This window comes from Festucalex cinctus, chromosome 10 (assembly GCF_051991245.1).
Source record: "Festucalex cinctus isolate MCC-2025b chromosome 10, RoL_Fcin_1.0, whole genome shotgun sequence".
NCBI lineage: Eukaryota > Metazoa > Chordata > Actinopteri > Syngnathiformes > Syngnathidae > Festucalex > Festucalex cinctus.
The window spans coordinates 25,574,972-25,602,915 of record NC_135420.1 but is presented as its reverse complement, the minus strand read 5'-3'; the positions used below and the strand labels follow the sequence as shown (position 1 = coordinate 25,602,915).

The window sequence follows — 27,944 nt, the reverse complement described above, 5'->3', positions numbered from 1 at the left end:
ACGAAATATTTGTACTAGGGGTGTGAATTGCCTAGTACCTGACGATTCGATTCGTATCACGATTCACAGGTCACGATTCGATTCGATACCGATTAATCCCGATACGAATGGTCACGATTCGATACCGATTAATCCCGATACGAATTTATAAGTCGATTGTTGCGATTGTTTTCCATTCAAATTTAGAAAATACTATCAGTAAATTTGTACATGTACACTGTAAGATTTGTATGAATATATTTATCTAAAACTTGAGGCTTATAACCGTGAGCCACTGTACACAAACAGTTTGCAATCTGTTTCACATTTGAACAGCATTAAAATAAAAATATTAAGGCTTAATGTGCCGTTCATATAACATTCTTCCATGCTCAAGGTGTGAATCCTAAAAAAAAAAAAAAAAAAAAAAAAAAAAAAAAAAAAAAAAAAAAATCGATTTTTTTTTTAATTGAATCGATTCGAGAATCGCGCGATGTGGTATCGCGATATATCGCCGAATCGATTTTTTTTTTTTTTAACACCCCTAATTTGTACACAGTTTCATCAATTAAATATTTGTACTTGGTTACTTTCGACCCCTGCGGGTTTTTTCTAATGGAGAAGAGTTAAAAGTCAAAATACAAATACAGTATATAAAAAAAAATGCACTAAAGTAGAGTAAGTTGTACTTTTCTCCAACCATCGCAGTTTTGGAATGTAGAAAGAATGTTATCCAAAATACTCAAGTACTTGGAATTTCTAAAATAAATCAAATAAATTACTTTTACTTTCCTTTTACGCTTTTTGCTTTCAATTAAAGGGTGTAATGATAAAAGGTCGTCAGAAAAAATACAAGCTCCTCCCCAATAAATCAATAAATAAAAACATTTAAAAACATTGGACAAACAATTTAAAAAAAAAAAAACGGTAAAAAAAAAACAACAACAAAAAAAAAACAGTACAGTACTGTAGTTTGATAGAGTAACGAAGTATTTGTACTCGGTTACTTGTAAGAGGGTTGGTCACCGTCACGTCTCCCGCCGTGATTGGTGGCTTTGCTCCGCGGCAAGATGGCTGCGTTGGCGCCCTCACTCAATAGCGGCATCCTGGTGGAATGACGCAAGCCGCACACTTCGCCTTCAGTCCTCGGAGGCTCGCAGCAGTCACATCCCCGCCCGACCCACCGCCGAGCCCGGAAGAAGACCGAGCGGCTTCACCTCCCCTCCGTAGCCTGGACCGAGCGGAACCGGCGCCTCTTGCCTCGTAAGTACTTTTTGTTTCCCTCCATGCGCTTCCTTCCTTGTCGCTTTTTGTTGTTGTTTCGTCCCCCACGCCGGGGGGTGTCTGGTTCGTGTAGTTCCCCGGGGCTCCACCGCGGAGCACTGGAACCGCTTTCGTTTGTTGTCGACACCCCCTCCACCCTCCAGTCTCTCCCCGCCTCGCGAGGCCCCCTTAGCCGCCGACAAGCACTCAACAGATGGAAGGAAGCCACGGTGCTTGCCTGCGGTTCAGTGGAAATGAAAGTGCTGCGCTAGAAGAGGCTTTATGGAGCAAAAACACTCAGGCATATTTATTTAACAAGGACATAAGGAAAATCTCACAGCAGAAAAATGTCACCACAAAGTTTTTAAATTCGTTCTGTGACGAAGCTGCCTACTCGGTTTATGTAGTGGACCACAGTGGGAAAATTGGCGACCATCTCTAAGGAAAACTGCGCAACCTATATTAGGTTTTGATGCTCCGCCTTCAGTTAATTGCACTGTATTATTATTTTTTTAATTGAACCACAAAAACATGGCGCGATTGTCATCTGAGAGGCTATTGGTTGTCCGAATGTCCAATTCACTGACTGCAATTTGGCGATGTAGATTACGTTTACAAGCTGTCAACGAAACCAGAGTATAATCTAGGTCTTGAAATGATGATCAAAAATACTTATCCATTAATTTAATAATAATTTGTCAAGTAATCGCTGCAGCTCTAATATATGTATTTTATTTATTTATGTAGTGTGTAGAATAAGTTCTACGCATCCATGTTTACTTATTGTTACATGAACAGTTGACGTGATAAAGCCACAGATTTGTTTGCATGATTGTTGTAATCTGATTTATGATTTACTGACTTATGTTTACACCTCACTTTGGTAGAATTTGGCGAGGTTGTCGTCAAGTGTTATGTAAGTTAACAACTCTAGTTGAAGTACATAAATAAATGTATTTGGCGTAAACGTAACCTATGAGACCAACCCATTTATGTATCGTTTGCGTTTGTTAAAAAATACATTCAGCCCTATTCTCCAATCTTTGGGTAAACGTAGGGAATCAACAGATTCCTGAAAAAGATACTTACCTACAGTAACAAAGTATTGTTTTGTACTTGATTACTACCCTGCTAGTTGCACGTGAGAAACAGCTGACATCAGGCTGCTGCTGATGTATTTAAACATGCGGCGTGCTGCCGAGATATCCCAACAGCAGATGACAACATCCGCTCGGTGGCTGCGGCGCTCACCCCGCCTGACGCTAAATCGGGTTGGCGCGCCCAGGGTGGCGTCTTGTGCCCTCGTCTGTAAATTTGCCTGCTGATTTATCCCGTCCGTCCGCCTCGCTCTCTCGCTCTACGGTGAGCGATCGTGCGCGCCGGTCTCCTCCTCGTATCTTCCCTTCTGTCTGCTTGACCCACCTGCCACCTTTTGGCTATCGTGTCAAATTCATTTTCATCTGAGTGACGATCAAGACGTGCATAATCACCAGTTGCCCTTGGATTTCATTGTTATTGTAGACCTTTTCAACATGACGTCATATGTACTTCCGGGTAATTATTTTACTTATGAATTAGTAAACAAACAGTGACTACATTATTACACTATCTGCCAGAGTGCCGCTTATTGAGGAGGGAGTTGATTTGAGTTTGCCCACATCATACAAGGTGTGTACATTTTTGCATGTAAGCCAAAGCAGAAAAAAAAACACCTAAAGCTGGGCCACTCGTATCTCAAGGTACGACTGACTGTACTCAAATAAAGTACAAATGCAGTGCTTGAAAAATTGTTTCATCATTGTAGCGAAGCCACAGATGATTAATCCGCAGACTGATATGATTAGCCGATAGTAGATATTATTGAAATTGTAAAAATCGGCACTGGCAGATTTTTTTTTTCTCAGAAAAACAATCAGCCAAAAAATGGGGCATTTTTTTTGTGTTTTTTTTTTTTTTTTTTTTTTACTCGAAAAAAATCAGCGAAAGATTCTTATTATTATTATTATTATTATTATTTTTGTCATTATTATTATTATTTTGTTTTACCGGGGGGATCAGCGAAATATTATTATGATGATTATTATTATTATTATTATTTTATTTTATTTTTATTTTTTTTTGCTGGAAAAAAATTGGCTGATTGATTATTTATTTATTTATTTATTTATTTTTGTGGCTGTGGAATAATAATTGAATGAATATTTTTTTTGAAGAATTAAAATATGCAGAGTATTTGGTGCCACAAAAAATTAAACTGATTTTTGCCTTCTTTTAACACATAAGAAAATAAGAAAAAGACAATGACATTCAAAACAGCCTCCCCCCCCCAAATAAAATCAGCAAAAAAAATCATCAGTTTTCCGATTTTTTTTTTGTCTCTCTATTAATAAATTAAACAAGAACAAAGTATTGAAAAACAGTCAAATGATCTGCCTGTTGTTGATATATTTATTGTTGTAAGCATTAAAGGAGCAAAAAAAAAAAGCTGTATTAATTATTATACAGTATATCCATCCATCCATCCATCAATTTTCTGAACCGCTTGCTCCTCACAAGGGTCGCAGGGGGTGCTGGAGCCCATCTCAGCTGGCTATGGGCAGTAGGCGGGGGACACTCTGAACGAGTTGCCAGCCAATCGCAGGGCATATTATAAAGTATATATTTTTTTTAATTAATCGGGACTTATCAGATTGTATTGCTTATCAGAAATTTGTCCTTCCAAATATCAGAATCTACATCGGCCACAAAAAAATCCTTATCAGTCGGGCCCTAGTTTTGGGGTAGACACTATTTTCTGTACATAAGTTAAATCCGGGCTCCGTTGATTCCAAGTCGGTTAAATCGACGTTCCACTGTCAAAACAAATCCATTTGACAGCCCCGAGTTATCTGCTAAAATGAATGATGTCACAATCCAGAGTTAGCCTGTCTGGCGTGGTCCGTGACTGTGCCCGGGCCCACCGGAGCAATCAGGTGTGACAACAAGGTGGTCTGAAGGCAAACCCCCTGAAGTCAGCGTAACGCGATCCCGCGGGCTTGTGTGTCTTCTCTGCCCTTCGGATGGCCTCGCCGGCACAGAAACACAACAATAAAAAAGCCGCTTTCAACTGCATCGACGTCTTCCCGGCGTTGCTAAATGCTAATCAAGGCGCTCGCACGTTTTTGTTGCGGCAGTCCGTTCGCGTCACGTGGATGTGTTTACAGTGCGCGTTCAAAAGTCCACAAAGCTGAGTTTACGACGTGCTTACCTTTGCGATACAATGATTCCCAGTTCAGGTATGTCATTTTCACAAAAAAGTAGAAGACTCGTTTGCTTGATTAAAGTACCTTCAAACATACTCGCAAATACGTTCGAACATACTTGTCGGCTAAATGCTACAAACATAGCATATTTTCCCCAAATCCATACCCTGTTGCATTGTGGGAAAAATTTTGAACCTAAATTATGCACTGCAGACAAATTAACTCATTCACTGGCAGCCATTTTCAGTTGAAGCAACCCCCTTCGCTCCCGGCTGTTTCACTGGATTTTGGCTAGTTTTGCGAGGCCCACAGAATATTGTGTTCTATTGCTATAAAACCATACAACCTACCAAAACAAAGATTAGAGTCTCTTCTAGTGATAGACCGATATGGCTTTTTCAAGGCCGATACTGATACCGATTATTAGTAGTCAAGGAGAACGATAACCGATATTTCAAGCCGATATTTATTTGCTGTAGAAGAGAAAATATTAGTGTAAAAATTAAAAAGTACTTTTTCTTTTCAATTTTAAACGATATTGGCAACTTTGTTTAAAAATTATATTTAAAAAAAATTGCAGGGAGTTTCAACATTTCTTTTTTTTTTTTTTTTTTACTTTTTTAATTCTTAAAAATAAAACATGTAGGGAATTCCCAGTGTCAGCATCCTTATTTATAAAGTGGAAATTGAAATAGATCCATAAATGAAAAGTTCCTGTATTTCACTGTGCAAAAAAATGAACGCAAACGTAGCAAATTTGGGGTTTTCATCAGGATTCATAAAAAGTTTCAAAAGATTTTTGCAGAAGGTGAACAAATTGTCAGAATGTGTTCAAAATACCCGCTTTATTGGCTTTCAGATTGGTCAAAAGGCCGATACCGATATTTGTCAAACTGCCAAATATCGGCACCGATAATCGGCCCGGCCGATAATCGGTCTATCCCTAGTCTCTTCTTTCATTAAGAAAAAAAAAGTATGTTTCTATCTGTTTCCGTTTGGCAGGAATTAGCATTAGAATATAGTTAAGTTTCATCATTATTCACAAATCTGTTTAAAACGGTGGGGAAAAGAGGTTGTTGCAACATGGCCCTGGTTGATCTCTTATACTCTGCTGCCACCCGCTGGCCGTTTTTTGTAATCACTAGTACCATTGCTTCAAGCGTTCTCTTCAGTTCAGAGGCTGCATCAAAGCCTTCTGTATGCTCTAGCATAAAAAACAAACAAACATATAAATGCATCTGTGGGAGCATGGTAATATTTAAAATAGAACATATTTATACGTTTTTGGGAGCAAATGAGTTAAGAAATCATAAAAGTTACGAGTACAATTTTTTAAAATTTTCAAACGTGTTGGTATAATGTGTGTCAAATGCTTTAAAAAAAAACGTGTTTTGAAAAAAAACGTGTTTTGTTTTCACCCACGTCTGAGCAAGTAATAGCCCGTGGCATTGTGGGAAAATAGGCTTTGTTTATAGCATTTAGTACGATCGAGTAAGTACGTTCGAACGTACTCGCCAGTTTAAAAATGTTTACTCCACATTGGCACTTCCAGACTCCAGTGAAATTTACTGTAAAACTGGAATTAAATATTTTCCATTTAAACACTAAATTTAAGTGTTGAAATAAACTATAAAAAAAAATTTAGTCAACATCTTCTATTTTAATGTTAACGTTAGGGCTGGAGTGGGAAAAAAGTCAGCTAAGAAAATCACAAAAAAATGGTTGACAAAAACATTTTTACCTAGAGGCATTTCCGGCACCATCGTACATCAACCGCGCAGACACTTCCAGGCCACAAAATGTAAATTCTTTGTACACTATCTAAACCACACATGACCTTTTCACAGTCTTCTGACTTCCAAAAATCTTGTATAGCTTTGTGGCCGGATACGCGCCGGTCATCAAGTTTGCAAAGGGATGCAAAATGTCAGGTACATTCCCGAACGGTTTCCGGTAAATTTCCGTTCATTTCTGCTCATTTCCATGGAAAGTTTCATGGCTTTCATCATGATTCCATCCATCGTTGCCGCGCTCGAAGCATGAAAATTGTTTGCAACCTGACTGCTTTTTACCACCTGAGCAACTTTTGATGAATATGACTCAGTATTAACTTGTGTCGAAAATAATAACATCGCCGTGTTGAGACGTGAACCTTCCCCACGGCGGCGGCGCTTGCCAATTAAAGTCCCAGGATTGATTAATTTCCTTCAGATGAGATCATTTTCAATGAATATTAATGGTTGGCTGCTTTTTTTTTTTTTTTTTTTTGAGTTGCTGCGGTAGTTGCAATTCAAATGGATAGCCTTCAAACATGGGCCAAAACAATCGTCCAATTGGGCCAAATGGATGACTATTTTCCCCTTTAAAACGTTATCGAAGAAAACCGAAGTTTCCGGCACTGTGAAAGTACCCTGAATGCAGCATTTTGCTTGCGTAGCATTAGCAACTAGCAAGTGTGTTATTCTGTTGTCCCAAAGCATTCTTTAAGTTGTTTAATGAGGCCGCACTTGGCGGTAACTGTAAAACTAAATACACAATGTTAAGAATTACATCTACTGTATATTTAAATACAAAACATGCTTTGTTTTTGAGACATCGCTAGCCAAGCGCTAACAAGAAGTCCTTTAAGATGTTTAATGGCACTTGGAGTTAACTGTAAAATTAAAGACACAACGTTCAGAATTACATCCACGATTAATTTAAAACAAGACTTGCTTTGTTTTTAAAACATTGCTACCCTAACGCTAACAGGAAGTTATCAAATGCTCATAGCATAAATTGAAAAGTTAAATACAAAACTTAAACAAGTAAAAACCTCGCAATTGTTTTCTCCAGTAAATAAGGTTTTCCAAAAATTCTCAAATATCTGAAATGTTAAGATTTTTCACTGATTTTTAAGTTCAAACAAAAACAAAGTGCAGACAGTTCACAGGGTCAACAGCAGCTCTTATAACGTGAACTGAAATTTTTAATAAGTTGTCCCCGGAAGTCAACTGTTTTTGTGGCGAAAACATAACGTTACAAGAATATTTTCAAGTATAAAGTCGTAACAATTAGAGAATTGTCCTACTTTTTAGGATGGAATTCTACTATGACAACAATTTTGCCAATCGTCGTAATATTATTTTGACTTTACTCTTATAAAACGCTGACTTTTAGTCATAATACTTTAAGCAAAAAAATAAATAAAAAATAATCACAATATAATAGTAAGTGAGCGTCCATGCTTACACATCCAAAATGACAACACTGGCAACTAGCATGAATAAGATGCTAGCAGTGAATTAACAACCCACACTCACTAGGCCATGCCCCTTAAAGGCACAAATAACACATGAGTGGAGCGTGTTACTTCATCCCAATATCCAGAATGTCAAAAAACAAAAAGACTGACACATAGTAGCTAGCTGAATGCACACTGGTAGCAAAGCGGTCGCTCTCTCTCTCGCCATAATATTTACTCAAGCCAGGCAGCAAAATGCTGCAGCGCTTCTCTGGTCCCACTTTAAGACCTCCATCAGCCTGACAAGCTTGTGGGGAGCTCGCCAACACACACAAGCCCGACAGTAAAGCCCAGCAGTGGGGAAGTAACGAATCCTGAGTAGATTTGTCAGGTATATGTACTTTGCTTGAGAATCTGTTTTTCTAACGACAATTGACATTGAAAAATCTGTACTTTCTACTCCAAACAAACAGGCCTGTTACTTTGTATCAAACAATTTATCTACCAAGGGAAAGCTAAAGCTAATGTATCATTAGCTAATTTAGCATTTTTGTTGTTAGCCAGTTCACAATGTTAACTAGCTAAACGACGGGAACCGTTTTAAAAACACGAGTGAAAGACGGATAAGTTTAGGCACATGATACTCAAAGTTATGTATATGTAATAGTGTCAACAGTAGGGGTGTTAAAAAAAATCGATTCGGCAATATATCGCGATACTACAGCACGCAATTCTCGAATCGATTCAATAGGCAGCCGAATCGATTTTTTTAACATCCATTTTTGATGGAAAAATATTCAACAAAACGTCTAACTTTCACACCTTAAGCATGGAAGAATGTTATATTAATGGAACATTTAGCGTTAATATTTTATTTCAATGCTGTTCAAACATGCAAAATGTTAAACCTGTTTGTTGCATACAGTGGCTCACAGTTATAAGATAATAATACATCTTCATACAAATCTTACAGTGTACATGTACTGTATAATGTAACTGAATGGTATTTTATAAATTTGAGTAAAAAATAATGCAACAATCGACTTGTAAATTCGTATCGGGATTAATCGGTATCGAATCGAATCGTGACCTATGAATCGTGATACGGATCGAATCGTCAGGTACTAGGCAATTCACACCCCTAGTCAACAGTACGTCTTTGTTTTGCGTGTCGGTTCTTGGAGTGAACGGCGAATGAATGCTATTAAAAAAAAAAAAAAAAAAACCATTTACAGGCCTTTCTGGATTTTATTTTTGTTATTTCATAGTGTGAGAAGTCAAACGTAACATCACCCCCACCCCCCCCTTTCTTTTCCATCCACTTCTCAGCAGTAATTGTAAGGACAGCATCTTATTTTTCTTTATATTTTAATGTATTTTTGACTTTTTCTTTTTTTTTTTTTAATGCAAATTATTTTTCTGTAAATATCGACTTTAATGGGCAAAATCGACTTAAGTTGAAATTCGGGAACGGAACTTCGACGTGACTCGAGGACTCCCTGTATAATAAATAGATTTTGTTCTTCTTTTTTAAACATAAAATAATATCATCAGTACATCAACTTTTGGCAGAATCTTTTTTTTTTTTTTTTTCTCACAAGTATCTGTACTATCAACTCCAAGTACTTTTTTTTTTTTTTTTTTTTTAATACCAGATTTGGTAACGCTTACTCTGCAGCTCCTTGTGTCGTCGTCTCGTTATTGTAAGCAGGCGCGACGAGGGCTCGAAGATTTGGCGGGCCAGGGAGGGGGCGGGGCTTCGCTTACACAGGAGCTCCTCTGTTTTCCAGCATGAAAAAACGGCACGGTGATTGACAGCATGGGACTTGTTGCATAGCTGTGGCATGTGCTGCAGAAGATTGTCAAGTTGTTACACACGCGCGCTCCTGACTGGCAGCACGCCCGTGTTTTCACTTACAGGCCCCTTAAAAACCCACTTGAGCTTAAATAGACGGTTTACGGTACACGGACTTTGGTAGGCCGTTGTAAAAGGTCGCTCATGAAATTGTTTTTGCGTGTCATTTACTGTTGATAAATATTGATTGTGAACTGCTCCAGATTACGTATAGCGCAGTCGCTTGCCGTTGTACTGCGCTTTCGTGACGTGATAGCATTAAGAGTTGGATGACGTCTGATTAGTCCCACGCTAAAGGTCAAAGGTAACGATTACGTGACCAGCCAGTTGTGTAAAGGGGCACAAAAAAAGACCCAAGCCAGACAGACAAGACGTCCACATCTGGATCACTTTAAAGTGGGTACATACATACCGATTTAAGTTTGGAGCTATGAGTAGTTATCAAAAATGGGGGTAGATTCACTTACAAAGCAAACGCAAGGGGCTCTAGATGCATTCCCTGGGGTGCGCCACTTAGCCACTTTTTCACTCTGCTAGCTTGACGTACAGGTTTAATTTGTTCCTGTTAGTAACTCAGTTTACTCGCATCTCAAATTGTGATTGAGACGCGGGACGCTGATATTAAGATTTTATTCTCATATTACGACATAATTCTCTTATCACTACTACTTTCTGTACATATAGCATTACACTAAGACTATTTGCACTCGTGCCCGGCTAATTGAATTGTCTGTAATCGGTTACTGTATCAGAATTTTATTCTGCCAAATGTCAGAATCGGCATCATCCTCAAAAAAAAAAAAAAGAAAATCAGTAAGGCCTTACTTATGACTTGCTTTAATGCAAGTAATGACTTGACACAACTTGTTTGAAATTTCGTGTGCGCGCAACTTGATGACTTGCTTGCCACAGTAACGTGGGACTTGCTTGAAATCTGAAGGTTAAGACTTGAGACGCTTTTATATAACTTGCACAAAGTGTTTCGTGACTTACAGTACTCCCACCACTGATTAAAAAGTCACTTTGGTTTCTGCCATTTCCACTTCCTAATGTCAAAAAGTGCTCGTGGTTGCTGATATTGACATTTTTTGGGATTTAAATCCGAACGTGTTGCAATGCTTTCAATGCATCCATCGGTTATATATTTTTGTTTACATTTCTTTCAGTATTATGTCATGTCAAAGCGTGTCTATATAAGAGATCTCACAATTTGCTGTCAGGCTTTTTGGATGGATTCAATTTGGCTGTCTCGCTTTCATTCCTATGGCTTGTTTGTGCACCGTCACAGTGGAGGGAGATGACACAAATAAATGCAGTTTGTGACGAGGCTGTTTTTTTTTGTTTTTGTTTTTGTTTTTCCCCCAAAGCGGGGCCAGGTCACAATGTCTGGCGTGAAAATGATTTGTCATGCACACGGTTGTTGTGACGGAGGCATCGTCGCCATGAATTGAGCGCCTTGTTGCTGTTGCGCAACACAATCAGCCGCTGCGAGCCTGCAGCGTCGTGGCGTATTCCTCTCACATTGTGCTGAGATAATGAAAAGTGAACATTCTTTTCCTATGTTTCTATGAGTCTGTCCTCGGAAGAAAAACTACTTTAAAAATCAAGCAATTGAATACAGGAATGAAATCAAAATATGTCAAAAGAGAATTAATTTTATGTTTTATTGTGAAGTTTTCGATTTTAAAATTTCCATAAGTCCTAAATTTACGTTGAAAGTTGTAATATAAATGAAAATTTATGATATAGAAAAAATCTGATAAAAATATTTTTCCAAAAATGGGAGACTTTTATATAACATCGTTTTGAAGAAATTTAAAAATACATTTTTAAGGTCTTTTATTCTTTCACAACACTTAAAAAAAAACAATACAAAAACATGTAAACACAAGAAGAGAGAGCAAGATAAAAAGTTAGATACAAATATTGTACGAGCAGTGTGACAGCAATGTGTTGACAATAACAAACACATTTTTATTGATCATCTCACAAAATACATCAAATGTACATTTTTAATACAGCCGTCACTTTCTGTTGGCATAAAAAGCAGGATTAAGAAGGACGTGAACGATTACATAAACATCAGCAAAAATAGACTGAGCTCAAAGTACTTCCTGTTTTCGTTGTAATTTACTCTCTGTCAAACTAAATAGTGTGCCACCATCTAGTGGCCAAGAGTGAAATTACACGCAAAATAAAGAATAAAATAGTTATAAACTATGCAAAATAAAAATCCGCAAAATAGCAGGGCTGCAAACTCAGAATCTGCGATAGAGGCAGTTTTACTGTATACTGCAAGAATCCCTAAAAACGATTACGTTCGTAAATATCCGCAAAATAGCGGTGGCGTAAATATTGACCTGCAATATACTGAAGCAAGGGTTCACATTGTAATTAAAAAACAAAAATAAATCATAACATTTGAGTGCTTATAACCCCCCCCCCCAAAAAAAGCCGATGTGAAAGTGTGAAAAGGCGTCACTTCTCCATCCAGGAGTTGCCGGAATGTTGAAGTGTTAAAAATGGGGGACCTTCGCCCTGCACGCTTCCTGCTCGTGTTCCTCTTCTTGTTCGCTTGGGCCCAGCCCGTTTTTCAGGCTCGGTGGCCGCCTGCCTCTGGCGTCTGCGGAACCTTGCGGCTCGTACGCTGCTTCTTGTTTACCTCCTGATGCAAGCGTGCCCGCTCTCTCTCCCTCTCTAGTTCCTCCGTCTACAAACTGTCTATAAAAAAGGGAGGCCTGTTCACACCAGCCGCACTCGGTCACCACCCAAACTCCACGTAGGCAGGACGAGGCGGGCAAGCCCGAGGGTTTGGTTCGCTGCCTTGTTGTAAGAATGACGTTTTGGCCCAGGGCGTGTTTTTGTTGTTGTTGTTTTAAGGCTCGCTCGATGGCTCCCGGTCTGGCAACCTGCTTGATGACATCATGACTAATGAGTAAGGCTTCCACGCTGCCGAGTATGATTATAGGGAGTTGCATTTAACGTTAAAATGGGATTATGTTAGAGCAGCTCGTGTGATACAGACTGAGGTGGCAAAATAGTACTCGCAGTCTGTACTCACAGTAAGTTAGAAGTACGGATCGGGCGTGCGTCAAACATGGCCGTTCATAATCGCATGCGATTTATGAAAGTGCGTAGTTGTGACATATCGTCATAGAGAACACATATTTAGCTTAAGCTAAAATAGCACGGCCACCAATGCTAAGCTAACATTAGCGCTGCAAGCATACTGACGTTGCTAGCATGACTTGCGCATGGTTTTTGTGTGTTGTCGTAGCTTAGAAATGTGAACTAACAAACAAAATATACTAATTTAACTGAAGATGGCAATTAGGAAAAAATATGTTATGAATGTTTGTGATTTTTCTGGATTTCTGCCATTTTTTTTTAGGCTAGCAGAAGAAGTAACGCATTCTCTACAAATCATTCAGTGTCATTTTATGTTACTTTATGTCTTAATGACCGTTGAAAATATGAAAACCCAACTTAAGTGGAGTAGACAGACTTATGAGAAATGTATCCATCCATCTATTTTCTTGACCACTTATTCCTCACAAGGGTCGTGTGGGGTGCTGGGGCCTATCTCAGCTGGCTATGGGCAGTAGGTGGGGTACACCCTGGAAATATATACAGTATTAAAAAAATATATATATTTTAAATAAGAGCATGGATTGGAAATATGTTTCTTCTCCAAATCTGTTGCATCATACATTAACTCATTTGTTCCCAAAGACGTTTTTATACTTTTTCATTTTTTTAATGCTAGAGCATACAAAAGGCTTTGATGCAGCCTCTGAACTGAAGAAAACGCTTGAAGCAATGGTAGTTATTACAAAAACGGCCAGCAGGTGGCAGCAAAGTATAAGAGATCAACCAGGTCCATGTTGCAAAAAACTCTTTTTTTTTTTTCCCCCCACTGTTTTAAACATTTTTGTGATGAAACTTAGCTAAATTCTAATGTTAATTCCTGCAAAAAACAGAAACAGATAGAAACATACTTTTTTTTTTTTCCTGATGAAAGAAGAGATGCTAATCTTTCTTTTGGTAGGTTTGATGTTTTTATAGCAATAATAGAACACAATATTCTGTGGGCATTGCAAAAGCAGTCAAAATCCAGTAAAACAGCCGGGAGCGAAGGGGGTTGCTTCAGCGAAAATGGCGGCGAGTGAATGAGTGCGAGACAGCTTTTGAAAACAACCCAAATGGTTCGGTTTGACTGGTTTGGTTTAGTTTGGTTTGCATGTCTGGCATGAACAACATAGGCATGAACAACTTTTTTTTTTTTTTTTTTTTTTCATGAGAAGAAAAAGAGTTTACATCAGCACTTTATGCTAGCTGAGATAGCAACGCACATGGCTACGCCGTCTTACTGCTCTCTTCTTCGGTGCTCTTTTTGTACTGCGAAGATTCGAGTGCGTTTCATTACCCGCATAACATATCAGACAACAAACGAGATACTTTAGCTTTCCAACACTGGACCTGGAACATATCCCCTTGCAATAAACGCGACTTCCTTGTATACCCATTCTGAATTAACTTACAAAGACATTTTGAACAATTCTATCTGTTCTACTTTGCGGGAACAGTTTGGAGAAGATCCCCAAAGCAAGGCCCATATAATCTCTCCAATTTTGGGACAAAAATGTTCTCAGACGCACTCCGTCTTGCAGAAGTTCTTCCCAGAAAAGTGGAAGCTGCATATTTTCCTACACTTTAGATTCCTGTAGTTGTAATGACTAGGTGTCCCCATACTTTTTAAGCTTTTTTCCTTATGTGGTGTTATTTTTTATTTTTTTCCCATTAATGGCTTTTTGGTAAATGACCATATGAGCTCCAAGGACAAGAGTCACACCATGAGGATGAATAGTGTGCACTATTCTGGAATAACATCTAGTTTGAAAGCTCTCGAGGTGTTTGCAAACAAAATCCTGCGTTGAGTGAGTGTGCAGAGATTTTTGATGACTGCCGCTCGTGATTTTTATTTATAAACTTATGAGACTCGGCGTACATGACTCAAGTGTGAAGTCGCCAATTTTAGTACTTGATAAGTTACTACTTGCTTGGTTTGCATGCGATTCTTCTTGACTTGAATTATATAACTTGACATATCCGTCCGGGTTACATTTGAAATTATGTTTTTGTTTTTTGTGACATTTGCTTTGGGTTTTGGAAGAAGTTATTTTTAGATCTAACTTTATTCATCAGTCACTGTAAAACACACAAAGACAGGTAAGCTACATTAACGTCATAGCTAACATGCACATTTACGCATTTAACTAATTTGGTCCCAATAACGTGTAAATGCGTTTTCTTTTTCATGTTTTAAGTGTCCCAAAGACGTATTTATACGTTTGTTTGTTTTTTTATGCTAGAGCATACAGAAGGCTTTGATGCAGCCTCTCAACTGCAAAGGACGGTTGCAGAAATGGTAGTTATTACACAAACGGTCAGCAGGTGGCAGCAGAGCAAAGGAGATCAACCAGGGCCATGCAGAAAAAAAGCTAAATTACTTACAATTTTAAATAGATTTAAGAAAACTGATGAAACTTAGCTCTCTTCTAATGCTAATTGCTGCAAAACGGAAACAGATAGAAACATACTTTTTTTTTTTTCCTGATGAAAGAAGAGACTTTAATCTTTCTTTTGCTTTTAGAGCAATTGGACACAATATTCTGCAAAATCAGTCAAAATTCAGTAAAACAGCCGGGAGCGAACGGGATTGCTTCTGTGAAAATGGCGGCGAGTGAATGAGTTACTTAAGACGACTTAGTAACTAACAGACCTTATGGAAACTCTCATGCTTAACCCAAGTCATGTCTGGACTCGGCTTGCTTGAAATTTAGGACACTTGACTTGGCTTGATTCGGGCCACAGTAACTTGAGACATTTTTGAGTCTTCTCCCACTCGCCTGTTGCTCCTCCCCACGCATCACCCGGAATTAGAGCGGCCTGCCTTGCAGATTCGCGCAGCCTAGCATTATCCGGCGCTCACAACAAAAGCTCCGGGGCCGCCGCCGCTCTATTTTTAGCGCGCCGCTACTCACAAATTGATGTTTCAATACGCTGCAAATGAGAGGCCTTCAATCGTGCGCTGCCTCAATCAACCTTGTGAAGCGGCCTGCTTTTGTGAAGGCGGTTTTCCAATGAGATTCTCTGTACTCTTTAACTGGGTGGACTTTTGCACTCTTGCTTTATGAGGCACTTAATGACAGTGGTGGGAAGTAAACAAGTGCAAATACTTTTACAGTACTTTTTTTTTTTTTCAAGTTTTTCAAGGATGCCTTTTTTTTTTTTAACCTTCTCATCCTATATTTATAAACATCTGTACTTTTTATTCCTTACACTGTAAAAAAAAAACAGTTCAGGGTGTACCAGCTGGGATAGGCTCCAGCACCCATGCGACCCTTGTGAGGAGAAGCGGCTAAGAAAATGGTCGGATGGATAAATGGCTAAATAATAAATTCCGAAAAGTGAAAATAAAAACAAATATAACAAAACAAATTAAATTAAATAAAAAAATATAAATATATAATATAAAACTATATCGGATTATATATTTTTTTATATCTATTTTTATTTTCACTTTTAGTCATTTATTGATTTATTTAGCCATTTATTTATTTTGGAATTTTGTCAGTTTTGGTCCTCCATATAGTGCTAGGATTAACCCTGCTTGTACCAGGAAGGCCTGCGACAAGCTGATAAGTCTCAAGTGCTTTCTTGTGCACAAGCTTAGCGCAAACCGAGATTCTTCCACAGTTTTGTGAAGGGTAATTTTGGTACAAATACAGATCAAGTTTTGTATATAGAAATGTATTTTTGAGGGGTTAAATTGGGGTTAGTTTAGGAGTTGCGTAAAAAGAAGCTTTGGATTTACAACTTTGCGTGGATGACTACATAAGTAGTTTTATCTAGTGTTTGTGTTAATTGCAGTACTACCTACCTAACTTCTACTAATACTACTACAAGGCTTATTTAGGTCCTAGTGTTAGTACGTGTCTCTTGAATGTTGAGCAAGTACACCGGTGATTGTGCGGCTGGTTTGAATCAGCTGAAGCAACACAACAACATGCCAGGTGACTCTGCTTTTAGCGCCCTATTGTACCCGAATACAAAGATCCCATGGCCACACCCTGCACACACCTGCCGCTGCCTGTCGTAGTCGTATCCACACAAATGGCGGGTGGTTGCCTGCCTCGAACACACACACACACACACACACACACACACACACACACACACACACACATACACACACACAACTCGCACTGTTCTTGTGTTCACTTCAAACTCTGCGAGTTCTTTTTGATACTTTGGTTTTCCTTCTCAGCGTGTCCCGTCGCAGTTAGCAGTTAGCGGTAATAAATATTCTAAAACTATAATAACCTTGGTGTGACAAAAAAATAAATTCTTAAAAAAAAAAAAAGACACTGATGAAGCTTAACTTATTTGCTTCCAATAACGTGTAAATATGTTTTTGTTTTTTTTAATGTTCTAAGTGTCCCAAAAACGTATTTATACGTTTTGTTTTGGGTTTTTTTTTTTTATGCTAGAGCATACAGAAGGCTTTGATGCTTTGTGCATTTCGAAACTTGGCCATCAGTAGGGATTTACCAGACTTTATCCACATCTTATGTTGACTTGATTTATGGGTGTGATAACCGCCAAAGTGGCCAAAACATTCCTAATTAAAATTAGGGTAAAAGCATTAATAAAGTAACCACCAGAGGGTGCTAGAACTGCAAAAAATTGGACTACACCCTCGCCTTTTTAATTCATTTGCTCCCAATAACGTGTAAATACTTTTTTTTTTAATGTTTTAAGTGTCCCAAAGACGTATTTATACGGTTTATTTTTTGTTTTTTTTTATGCTAGAGCATACAGAAGGCTTTGATGCAGCCTCTCAACTGCAAAGAACGGTGGCAGAAATGGTAGTTATTACACAAACGGCCAGCAGGTGGCAGCAGAGCAATGGAAATCAACCAGGGCCATGTAGAAAAAAAGCTCAATTACTTACAATTTTGAATGGATTTGTGAAAACTGATAAAACTTAGCTCTCTTCTAATGCTAATTGCTGCAAAACGGAAACAGATAGAAACATACTTTTTTTTTTTTCCTGATGAAAGAAGAGACTTTAATCTTTCTTTTGGTAGGTTCCATGCTTTTATAGCAATAGAACACAATATTCTTCCAATAACGTGTAAATATGTTTTTTTTTTTTTTTTTAATGTTCTAAGTGTCCCAAAAACGTATTTATACGTTTTGTTTTGGGGGTTTTTTTTTATGCTAGAGCATACAGCAAACTGTGAGATGAAAAATGTCTTCTTCTTTTTTTTTTGTTGCGATTTGTTGGGCAGGTGAGAGTGCGATGAGGAGAGCGTTCCCAGCGTGAGGAGGCCATGGGCTGCACCTCGGCCAAGCAGGTGTCGGCCGTGCCCAACGAAGACGAGGCCCGCGGCAAGGCCTACAGCAATGGGGACCTCTTCGCTGGTCAGTCGCTGCACGCGTTCACTCGATCCGTCACGCTTCCACTCTCACTTTCACATTCGATCTCATTCTCTCACGCACGTGCTCGTGACTCAATTCTTGCCAACTCCGTTTCCTGTCCTTAATCCCTCGGCATTGACCCACTGGCCTGTCAATATACTCTCGTGATCATAGCTCCTAATCCTCTGGCCCTCGATGCCCATAAGTGTCAAGTCTGTTGTTTTTTGGGGAGAGGAGTCTTGTGACACGCTGGCCGATGAGGTTACCGAGCAGATGTTAATTGAGTGCTTTGGCGCCGGTTAATCCGCAGATTTCGTGCGCAAATGCGCCCCTGATGGTTGTGAGATGTGTGATGGAATGGGACTCGTTTTCAATGGAGATTGATAGCCCGATGGGGTTTTTTTTTGTTTTCAGGGCGTAGTTTCAGTAGTAACTGAAATTTGCAGCCAATATTCATTTTCACTAAAAGAGAAAATGTTAAATTACTATAAAAATGACTGTTAAGATTTGCAAAAAGAGTTTTTTTTTTTTTTTTTTTTTTTTTTTTTTTTTTATCTTAGTGAATAGACATCTTTGTTTTAAAATTCTAACAAAAATTTCAGGGACCTCCCAGTGTTAAAAAGTTGAACAAAAACTTAAAACAATAGCTCCCTTTTCTTGTCTACAATAAATACAGATTTGCCAAATTTTCTAAATATTTCAAATGTTGCATTTTACTTATTTTAGTACTAAACGAAGTCTCTGGGATGGCATTCCTGTGGATGAACTCCTCCTGGGTGCCTTTCCTCACAGGGTTCTTCTGTGCCCCGCCGTGTTGTGGTTTGCGTGTGGGTATGTGGGGGCTTTTTCTTTTTATTGTTTTGTGGATGTTTTAATTATTCAGAACTTTGAGTTGCATTTGAATGTATGAAAGGTGCTATATAAATCAAGTTTAATTTGATAAATTTAAAAAAAACAAAAAAAAAACAGAAAGTGCAGAGAGATCCCAGGGTCAGCACGAGAATCCGTTACAACAGAAAATTTGCTGATTTGATGATGTGTTGTTTGGGCCTAGTTTGGCAAAACCTGTTGTGAGCTGAAGCAGCAGACGTGGGCGCCGCCATATTATCGATCCACTGCCGAGACTGACAATCGTAAATCAAACATGGATAACTCTTAGATGTGTGAGTGTATTCACTGTATTTGTGCGTTTATTACAACTGGCCCGTCAACAGATTGCCAGTCAGGCCTTGCTCTCTCTCTCTAAACGCGTTTGTGTCCCAGATATTGTCTGATGCTGTCAGCTTGTGGTCACTAAACCGCTAACGACCCCTTCCTCCTCCTCCTCCTCCTCCTCCTCCTCCTCCTCCTCCCTCTCTCACTCTCGCACAATAACCGGAAAAAGGCTGAGCCCCGTGACACAAACAGCACTTGAAAAACGGCATCACTCCCGACGACACGGTGTCGTTTATCCGCTACGGCGCGTCGAGGCGACGTGTCCGCCCGACTGGTCCGGAGGTCCGTCGTCTCTTCTGATGTCAGCCATTTTGGCACACGAGCAGCTTGAGAGAGGAAGTTTTGTTCACATTCAAATGTATTGATTATACAGCGGTACTTTGACTTGTGAGTGGAATTTGCTCTGTGAGCAAGCTTAAATGGCGGAACGTGCATTGATGACGTTGGCTCTCCTTGCCCACATGCCTGGGCATTACAGTGCATTCATTACTCTAAACAAAAAAACAAAACTACACTTGGGCACAAGCTAGGGCTGGGAAATCTGAATTAATTTGATACATCGTCATTTTAAAAATCAAGTTGTTGAAAATTTGCCAAATCTTATCGTGAAATCGAGTCTTGTCTTCCGGATTATTAAAAGCTGCTGTTCTGATGTTCACTTCCATCCAAATGTTTTTGTGAGTTGTAATTTTATAGCTACCATCTACTTGATTGTGACATTTCAGCACAAACAATTGAATGCTAAATTTATGCTAAAACCGATTTCGAATCAGGATATATTATTGTTTTCTGAACATTTTGCACAGGAATTATTTTGGAATTAATGAAACATTTAAATAAATGTTTTTTGGGTTTATTAAATTAAAATCGCAATCGCCCAGAATGACTTAATTTCTTTATTTTATTATTTATTTATTTGCTTATTTATTTTATTTTTATTTTTATTTTTTAATTATTTTTATTTTTTTTTGTCATATTACCCAACCCTAGCGAGAGCATATCTGAAGCTTGCTCGTAGCTAAAAAGTTAATGGGATACTTGACTGATTTAGCCATTTTTGGCAGTCAAAACATAAATTTTTTGCCTATAATAAATTTCATATTTTCATTATTTTTCATATCCAATTAGTACCTTTTAAAAACACATTTTTGCAACTTGCTGTCGACTGAAAATGACATCACAAGGGGTCACGTAACCAATCACAGCTCAGCATGTGAATGTCACATGACCAAACCTAGAAAACAGGTGAGCTGTGATCGATTGGTGTGATTGGTGAGCGGGATTGCTTTTGTTTGTCCGCAGCAAAATGTGCACGTGTCTGCGTCCTGATTGGTTTACGAGGTTATGCGGGTGTGGTTTACGGTAAGGTCAGTTGGACAGAAGTTGAGTTCACTCCCACAACGGCTCAAATAATGACGCTAGACTTGTGCTGTGCGGGAAAATAGGGGTCTTCATCTTTTTTTTTTGCCATGGTCGGTCGGATCCTCGTCTGATTCTGAAGCATCTCGCGGTGTGCGGCGGCCCTTACTTCACCCTACCTACTCATCCGCATCCTCCTCAGGCTGCGGAATATTAAACATGACATTTTACGGGGATTATCTTCGGTTTCAAATGCGAACGGCTTTGAATTCCCCGCCGCCATCGCCGCAAACTGTTGCACGTCGGCCGAGGCCTGCGGAGTGTTTGTTATCACGCCCTGGTGTGTGCGGCCGGCGGGCGGGCTGCGTACGTGTGTTTCGGCATGCTGAGACACGAGACTCCTCGCTCCCACTGGTTTACATTCCTCGCGCAAACAGCAGCAAAGAACAACCACCCCCACCCCCCACCCCTCCTCATCCTTTCTCTTCTTTTTTTCTTTCTATCTTTTAATCTGGGGCCAGCTTTCCACTTTAATTGCTCCACCATCATCTGAGGTTGCCGCGGCGATGACGCACACACGCAAGGTGATGGACAAGCATGACATGGAGCACACGCCAATCCGTCGTCACCATGACACCCCCCCCCCCCCCCCGCCCCTTTCCTTGGGCGGAGCAAAGCAATCGGCTGGGTGCAGAGTTGCACAGATGGGACGGATAAACGGCGCTGATAGCCGGCGGGGGTTAAAAGGCATCGTGTGAAAATGATACAGTGGAGTGAGTGCGCATCACATCCGGGAGGGGTCAAATGCAGTGGGAGGGAGGGAGGGGTCGGGGTTCACGATCTCACACTATCACACATTTATTCTTCATTTCTGTTCTAAACAAAAAAAATGTCATTCGATTGTGTCAGCGCGACATTAACAGAGCGATAACGCGATGACCGTTGACGGACAGTTGAGCGATGCGGGGCACGGTAACCACGGCGACCGGCGGCTCAACGTCCACAATCTACGTGACGGGTGAATCGCTTTCTGTGAGAAGAAGCTCCAAGCGGCGTCTATATTGCCCAAGTGTGCTCGTCAGGTGTCGTATTATTTATGATTTATTTTTTATTTTATTTTTTCATTTTTTTTTTACACACTCGCCGCCACTGAGCTCATCGGCAGTGTCAAAAGCTGTTCAGGGACACGTTCACTTTCATCTGCTCCGCCATTAAAAAGTGTTGAAGAGATCCAGATGTCTTCCAGCGGACGTTTGGAACATCGTGATGTACTGCACGTATTGTTATTCAGGACAATGTTTTTTGTATCATATTTTGGTGTCAAACAAGATTATTGATACATTAACATCATGTATAAAAATAAATAAATTATTTCAGTTATTAATTAAATTCATATTATTAAAGAAGCCAAGTGTGAACATTTTGACTTGAAACAGCAAATATTAATCAGATGTCTTTTTTTTCTTATTTTTTATGTTAATTTAATTTACTTTTTTCGAGCACATAGTTTTTGAGATTTTATTTTCAACCTATAAAAGCTTGCGCAATACCGAATTTTACAGTATGTTGTAATTTATAGCTGTGATGTTTTCAGAAAAAAAAAATCCATCTGTTGCTCAAACTTACCCTTAATTCATAAATATTATGAATTATATTACTATATTATTGCATATTCTAATATTGTTGTGATGCTGATGAAAACCTGAGGTGTTACAATAAAAAAGAGGGCATATTTGGAATCGGCACAAAAAAATGTCGAGACAAGTTTACTTGCATCTCTGATCTAAAAAAAAAAAAAAAAAAAGTAAAAATTTGTTGACCAGTGTAATTTTTATATACATACATTTATAATTAGTAATTTAAAAAATTATGTGTAAGTGAATTAAAAACAAAAGCAAAATGTTTGCGTGTGAGCATTGTGCGAGCAAAACAAATTTTCAAAATGAAAGTTATTTGCAATAATGTTATATGAATAATAAAAATACAAAGTGTACAATAATATAAACGTGTGCATAAATGTATGACAAAATTTTAAAAAAATTGTTTGACCCTCCTGTGTGAGTTTTACTGTTTTCCTGGCATTCAGTAACCTGCTGAAAAGTGCTTTGGTGACCGTGGCTCTCCTTTCCCACATGTGAGGGCATCACAGTTGTATTAGCCCTGCAGAAATCTCTTTTAAAAGAAATGCCGTAAAAAAAAAAATCAAAGTTGTAAAAATAGCAGAGAAAAGAATTATGAACTGCAGTATAGCAGGGGGAACTTAATCATTTAGAATACTGTCTGCTCAGGACCTCAAAATCTAATAATAGGTTTTGGTCCATATGGAAAGAAAGTGCAGTACAGTATTTTGAAATGTTGATTTTTCTGTCCATTCACAAGATGTCGAGGAGCATAAAATGATGGATGAAAACGTCTTTATATGCCGCCTTGTTTCTTCTCTACCTTTTTTCCAATCATGCTTCTTTTCTCTTTTTCTCCCAGATGAATACAAGATGAAGGGAGTGGAGGAGGTGAAGTACATGAGAGGGGAGGAAAACCGCATCAATGCACGCAACCAGGAGAACTTGGTGAGAAACGACACTCTTGTTGAATTTGCTTTTTTTTTTCCCAGATCATTTATAAGGTACACTTGCCCACTATATATTTATATTAGTATGATTTTATCTCCCATTTGCTAGTTAATTTATTGATAACATTAAGTTAGTTCTCAAAATGAGGTATAGCAATTTTATTTGTCCCAGTTGAAGTTTCCCATAAAACCAACAGACCCATAAAGCAAAAGAGAATTAAGCATTGTATATTTAACATCAAAATGTTCACGCAAAAGTCCGTTAGTTTATTTTTAACTCTTTGACGGCCGAAAACGTTTAACAACAATTAATAAAATCATGATGTATGCCGCCATAAATGTTAAATGACGTCAACTACGGGTTTTTTTTTTGTTTGTTTGTTTTTTTTAAACCAATGGGAAGTGCAACGTCTTAAGTGCAGCGCTGCCTTTCAATGGGTTGTGGAATCAAAAACAGCCACTAACTATGGCCAGCAGATGGCAGCATTGTATTCTCTTTTCAATGGGTTGCCGTTGTATGGAATTCAAATCAAATCTGATGAAATGGAACGTTTTCAAGGATGTCGTGAATGATCAAAGCCTTTGTCACATTAAACGTAATTCATAGAACGTCACTAAACAAAAAAAAATATTCGTGTCAAAGTCACTGTTGTGGAGAAAATATATCTTTTGACAAAAAAGCTTGTTTATCTTCACTCAAATTACCTGATTTCAAATGGTGGTTACTAAAGAACGGTATAAGGTAGAAACATTTTTTTTTTTTTCCTAATAAAAGAATAGAATGCGATCTTTCATTTGGCACCCACATTGTACGTGTAGTAAAAGCACACAATATTCTGTTTTCCTTGAAAGATGAGTTAAAATGCTCGGAAAACGGCTGGCACTGTGGGGCTTTTTTTTTTTTTTTTGATAACGTGTGGCAGTAAAAGAGATAATATAACACATTCGCTGCAGCCAGGCAAAAATGACATCATTTGACGTCTTTTTCCGTCAATGGCAGTGAATGAGATAACAAAAATTAGCGTTGCTGTTAACATTGCAACAACGCATGTAAACAGAGCGTACAAAGATACTCACAGGCCATATATTCTCTTGTGGAGCTTAGTAGGGGACCTTCTCCGCCTCTTGCGCCACAATGTGAACTCGCCTGTATAATATAAAACAAAAACGTTTATAAAAAAACAAAAAAAAAAACGATACGACAGCTAAAAATGAAGCGCGATGATAGCGCTCAAATTCCAAAGTTGAGGAGTGTGCGTGTGGTAGCCAATCAGGTAGGTCTGCCTCCCGTCCCGCTCGGCTATAAACATGAACTAATGTAAGTCGTAAATCTCGCTCCAACAGAAGCAGCCGCTGTTGTATATCAGCGCGCTGACGCTCGGTATTAACGTGAAGCGCTTATCCTCTGGTCCATGTCGGACACGCTTTCGTCAAGATCTTCCATTAAAAAAAAAAAAATGGAAAGGTTTCTGTTAGCATATGTTAGCATTAAGCTAGTAGACGTTTATTAGATAGAATAACATGGTTTGGTGAATTTGAATGTGTGATTCTCTTTGGTTTTATGTGCCAGTTTTTAAGAAATTTCAAATTAGGACGACGAAGCAGCTTGAAGCAAGCATGCTGAACCTTTATGTGAGCGAGAGTCTCCTGTCCATTTCCTCAAAGTGATGTTCGACGATCATCTCTTCTCCACACCGATTGAGTGCTTGAATCCATAGTTTGCTTTTTAATCAACTTTAAAAGCTCCTAGTTGTCATAATGTGTGTGTTTCAGGAGAGGAGTAACGCGCCGCAAAGGGGCAAGCTTCAGAAAGAGGCGGCGGCAAACATTAAATCAAAGTAAGTGGGCAAAAAGTTTTCTTTTGTCAAGATTTGAGTAGCTGCTAACGTGATTAAGTAGGAAATTAATGAAAATAAAATGGCACAAATGCAAGTTGACTTTAGTTCTGGCAGCAAAATGTCGGTTTCGACTTCTATAGTAGAGCAAAAATGGTGAAACAAAAAAACAAAAAAAAAAGCTGGCGTGACTTTGCATGCCCTTTTCGCATCGGCACCATTTACTGTATATAGAACAGCGACGTGGAGGGGAAAAAATGATAAAATAAAACACGCTGGTCGACTTTGGTTCCCCCTTTTTGCATCCGAGCCGTTGAGATTAACTCATTCACTCCCAGCCATTTTCACTGGCGCAAACCCCTTCACTCCCGGCTGGATTTTGACTGATTTTGCAAGGTCCACAGAATGTTGTTCTAGTGCTATAAAAACATGGAACCTACCAAAAGAAAGATTAGAGTCTCTTCTTTCATCAGGAAAAAAAAGTATATTTGTATCTGTTTCCGTTTTGCAGCAATTAGCATTAGAATATAGCTAAGTTTCATCATTATTCACATTCCTGGTGAAAACACCAGCAAAAAGAGCTTGTTGCAACATGACCCTGGCACATCTCTTACACTCTGCTGCCACCTGATGGCCATTTTTGTAATAACTACCATTGCTTTAAGCCACCTCTTCATGTCAGAAAATGCATCTAAGCCTCAAAGCCTTGTTTGCTCTTACATTAAAAAAAATAATAAAGAAATAAATACAAAAAAAAATCAAAAAACGTATAAATACGTTTTTGGGAGCGAAGGACAAAGTACCAAAAAACGTATTTACATGTTTTTGGGTTCGAATGACTTAAACAGCAACACGGCAATTGACGTCAACGGCGCCCCTCGTTAGGATTGACACAGACTGGCTCAAGCTTAGCCAGCCGACTCCCACGTCACTCACCAGGTCAGCCCCCACCTTTTTAAAGCCACACGCACTCAACGTCACAGATATTTTCATGTGGAGCGTGAGGATGGCGACCATAAGACCTGCGCCTCACCTGCACATTTGGTTATTTGCTAATGCTAAATCTTTTTTTTATTTTATTTTTTTACTTTTCTACACAACATCATGGAAAAGGGCATAAAAATGCTGAGTCATCTTTTCTTTTAGGGGCTGTTTAAAAAGAAATTCTGTCTTGCTATGACGAGCTGACATCTAGTCGCATCTAGTGTAGCAAATGTCACGCCCGCTAACTGAAGACTAAGCTGATATTTTTACTAGACAGACGTTTAAATTCCTTCCGGGCCGAGCTGTTCTCACACTGTACCGAGGAATTGCGTGTGTGCATAGAAGGGAAGCGGGCGGGGGGGGTTGCAATGGAAAATTCTCATGATGTATTTGTTGCTGCCTCCTCCTCCTCCTCCTCTTCGTCCTCATCCTCCAACTTCCTCTCTGTTCGCCCAGCATTCACACGTCAGAGAGCCAGCAGGAATTCTTCCGGATGCTGGATGAGAAGATTGAGAAGGTGAGGGGAGGGCAGGGCAGGGCAGGGGAGGGGTGCGTTCGTTTGTTTGTTTGTTTCATCTCGAAACTGACGGGCGGGTGGTGGCCTCTGCTGATGAATGTCCATGTCTCTGTTTAATGGTGGAAATGCCGTTTATCCATTCCAGTCGTAGCCCCAAAAAACTTATAACTGGGAAAAATATTACTTGATTAAAAACATACAGTAATAACATAGTAATTACATGGAATTAAAAAATAATTACAGTTTTTATCACATTGCATCAAGAGAATGGCTATTGTGTTTTTGGTGTGCCAGCCTTGGCCACCAGGGGGCAGCTTAAGACAAACAGCAGAAATATACTGTTCATTGAGGCATCTCAACTCCTCGCAGCTCATCAGTACGGCACTGATACTAGTCGCTCTTCGCAGAGGAGAAAGAATATGTGCCTGTGAGTACGTCCACGTTTGTTTATGAGTTGCTGCACGGTTTGCACGCAGTCCGTTGCTTGAAGGGTTGTATCACTGAAACGTAGATGCTATTTAGCATTAGCATTAAGCTAGAGGAGAGAACGGCTAAGCTAGGTGGCTGTGAAAAACAAAAAAAACAGTAATGACACATTAAATGAAAAAACTTTGTGTTTTATTTACCAGGGGCGAGACTACTGCTCAGAAGGGGAGGAAGAAGAGGAAGAGGGGACATAGCACAGAGGCCCCGCCCACTACCCCCACCCACTCCTCAAACCAACTGAGACCCTCACAGTTGTGTGAGCGTGCATACGACGTGTCGTGCGAGAGTTGAATCAGTATTTTTACCAGCGCATGTGCAGGATTGTAAGTAAGTATGACAAAGGTGGGACAAAAAAAGACGTTTTTTTTTTTTTTTTTTTTCCCTCCCTTCCCACCCGGGACCCCGAGAACGGGGGGGACTAACATTCCCAAATGAGGTGGCGAAGAATTACGGGACGTCACGCTGGACTTTATTGGTGGACAAGTCGGACGGGAAGATTTTTGGGATATTTTAATAAGACAACGCTACCCTTTCTCCCCCCCCCCCGATTTTTTTTTTTTTTTTTTCTTGAACACTTGTAAATTATCAACATGGAACAGATTAATGTCTCATCCTCCCTCAAAATACATGAACACACTTTAAGTTCACCAGCAGACATTCAAGTCAATTTCTATTTTATTTTTTTTTTCGAGTATACAAACAAACAATCAAACAAACATTCAGGCAGTGTAGCAACAACCAACTGAAAATGGAAGATGAAGATGAGGATGAGGATGAGGATGAGGATGGGGAGGATGATGAGAATGCGTGGTTGCCGCGGAGATGCAGACCCGAGTACTTTTCTGTTGTTTTGTTTACCGCAGACTTCCTTGTTATATTATTTGTATATGGGGTTTTTTTCTATTAAAATAAAAACAGCAAAGCTCGTAA

At 39.2% G+C, this 27,944-nt stretch overlaps 1 protein-coding gene and 1 long non-coding RNA gene across 3 annotated transcripts in view; one reads left to right on the top strand and one right to left on the bottom strand.

The window, feature by feature from the left end:
* Window positions 1–1,033: 1,033 nt before the first annotated feature.
* On the top strand, window positions 1,034–27,944 carry LOC144026773 (uncharacterized protein C1orf21 homolog). 2 transcript variants are annotated; one of them, XM_077533761.1, is made up of 6 exons: window positions 1,034–1,242; window positions 17,920–18,052; window positions 23,105–23,190; window positions 24,966–25,030; window positions 26,468–26,528; window positions 27,158–27,944. In XM_077533761.1, exons 2-6 carry the CDS (start codon window positions 17,962–17,964, stop codon window positions 27,206–27,208), a joined length of 354 nt encoding a protein of 117 aa, XP_077389887.1. In that variant the 5' UTR covers window positions 1,034–1,242; window positions 17,920–17,961; the 3' UTR covers window positions 27,209–27,944. The 2 variants fall into 2 exon arrangements, with proteins under 2 accessions (XP_077389887.1, XP_077389888.1); XM_077533762.1 differs by lacking the exon at window positions 1,034–1,242 and adding an exon at window positions 12,381–12,497.
* LOC144026774 (uncharacterized) overlaps window positions 23,283–27,944 on the bottom strand; it is a 29,809-nt gene continuing 25,147 nt past the window's right edge. The window contains exon 5 of the long non-coding RNA XR_013285296.1: window positions 23,283–24,339. This is a non-coding gene — a long non-coding RNA (uncharacterized LOC144026774). The remainder of the gene's footprint in view (window positions 24,340–27,944) is intronic.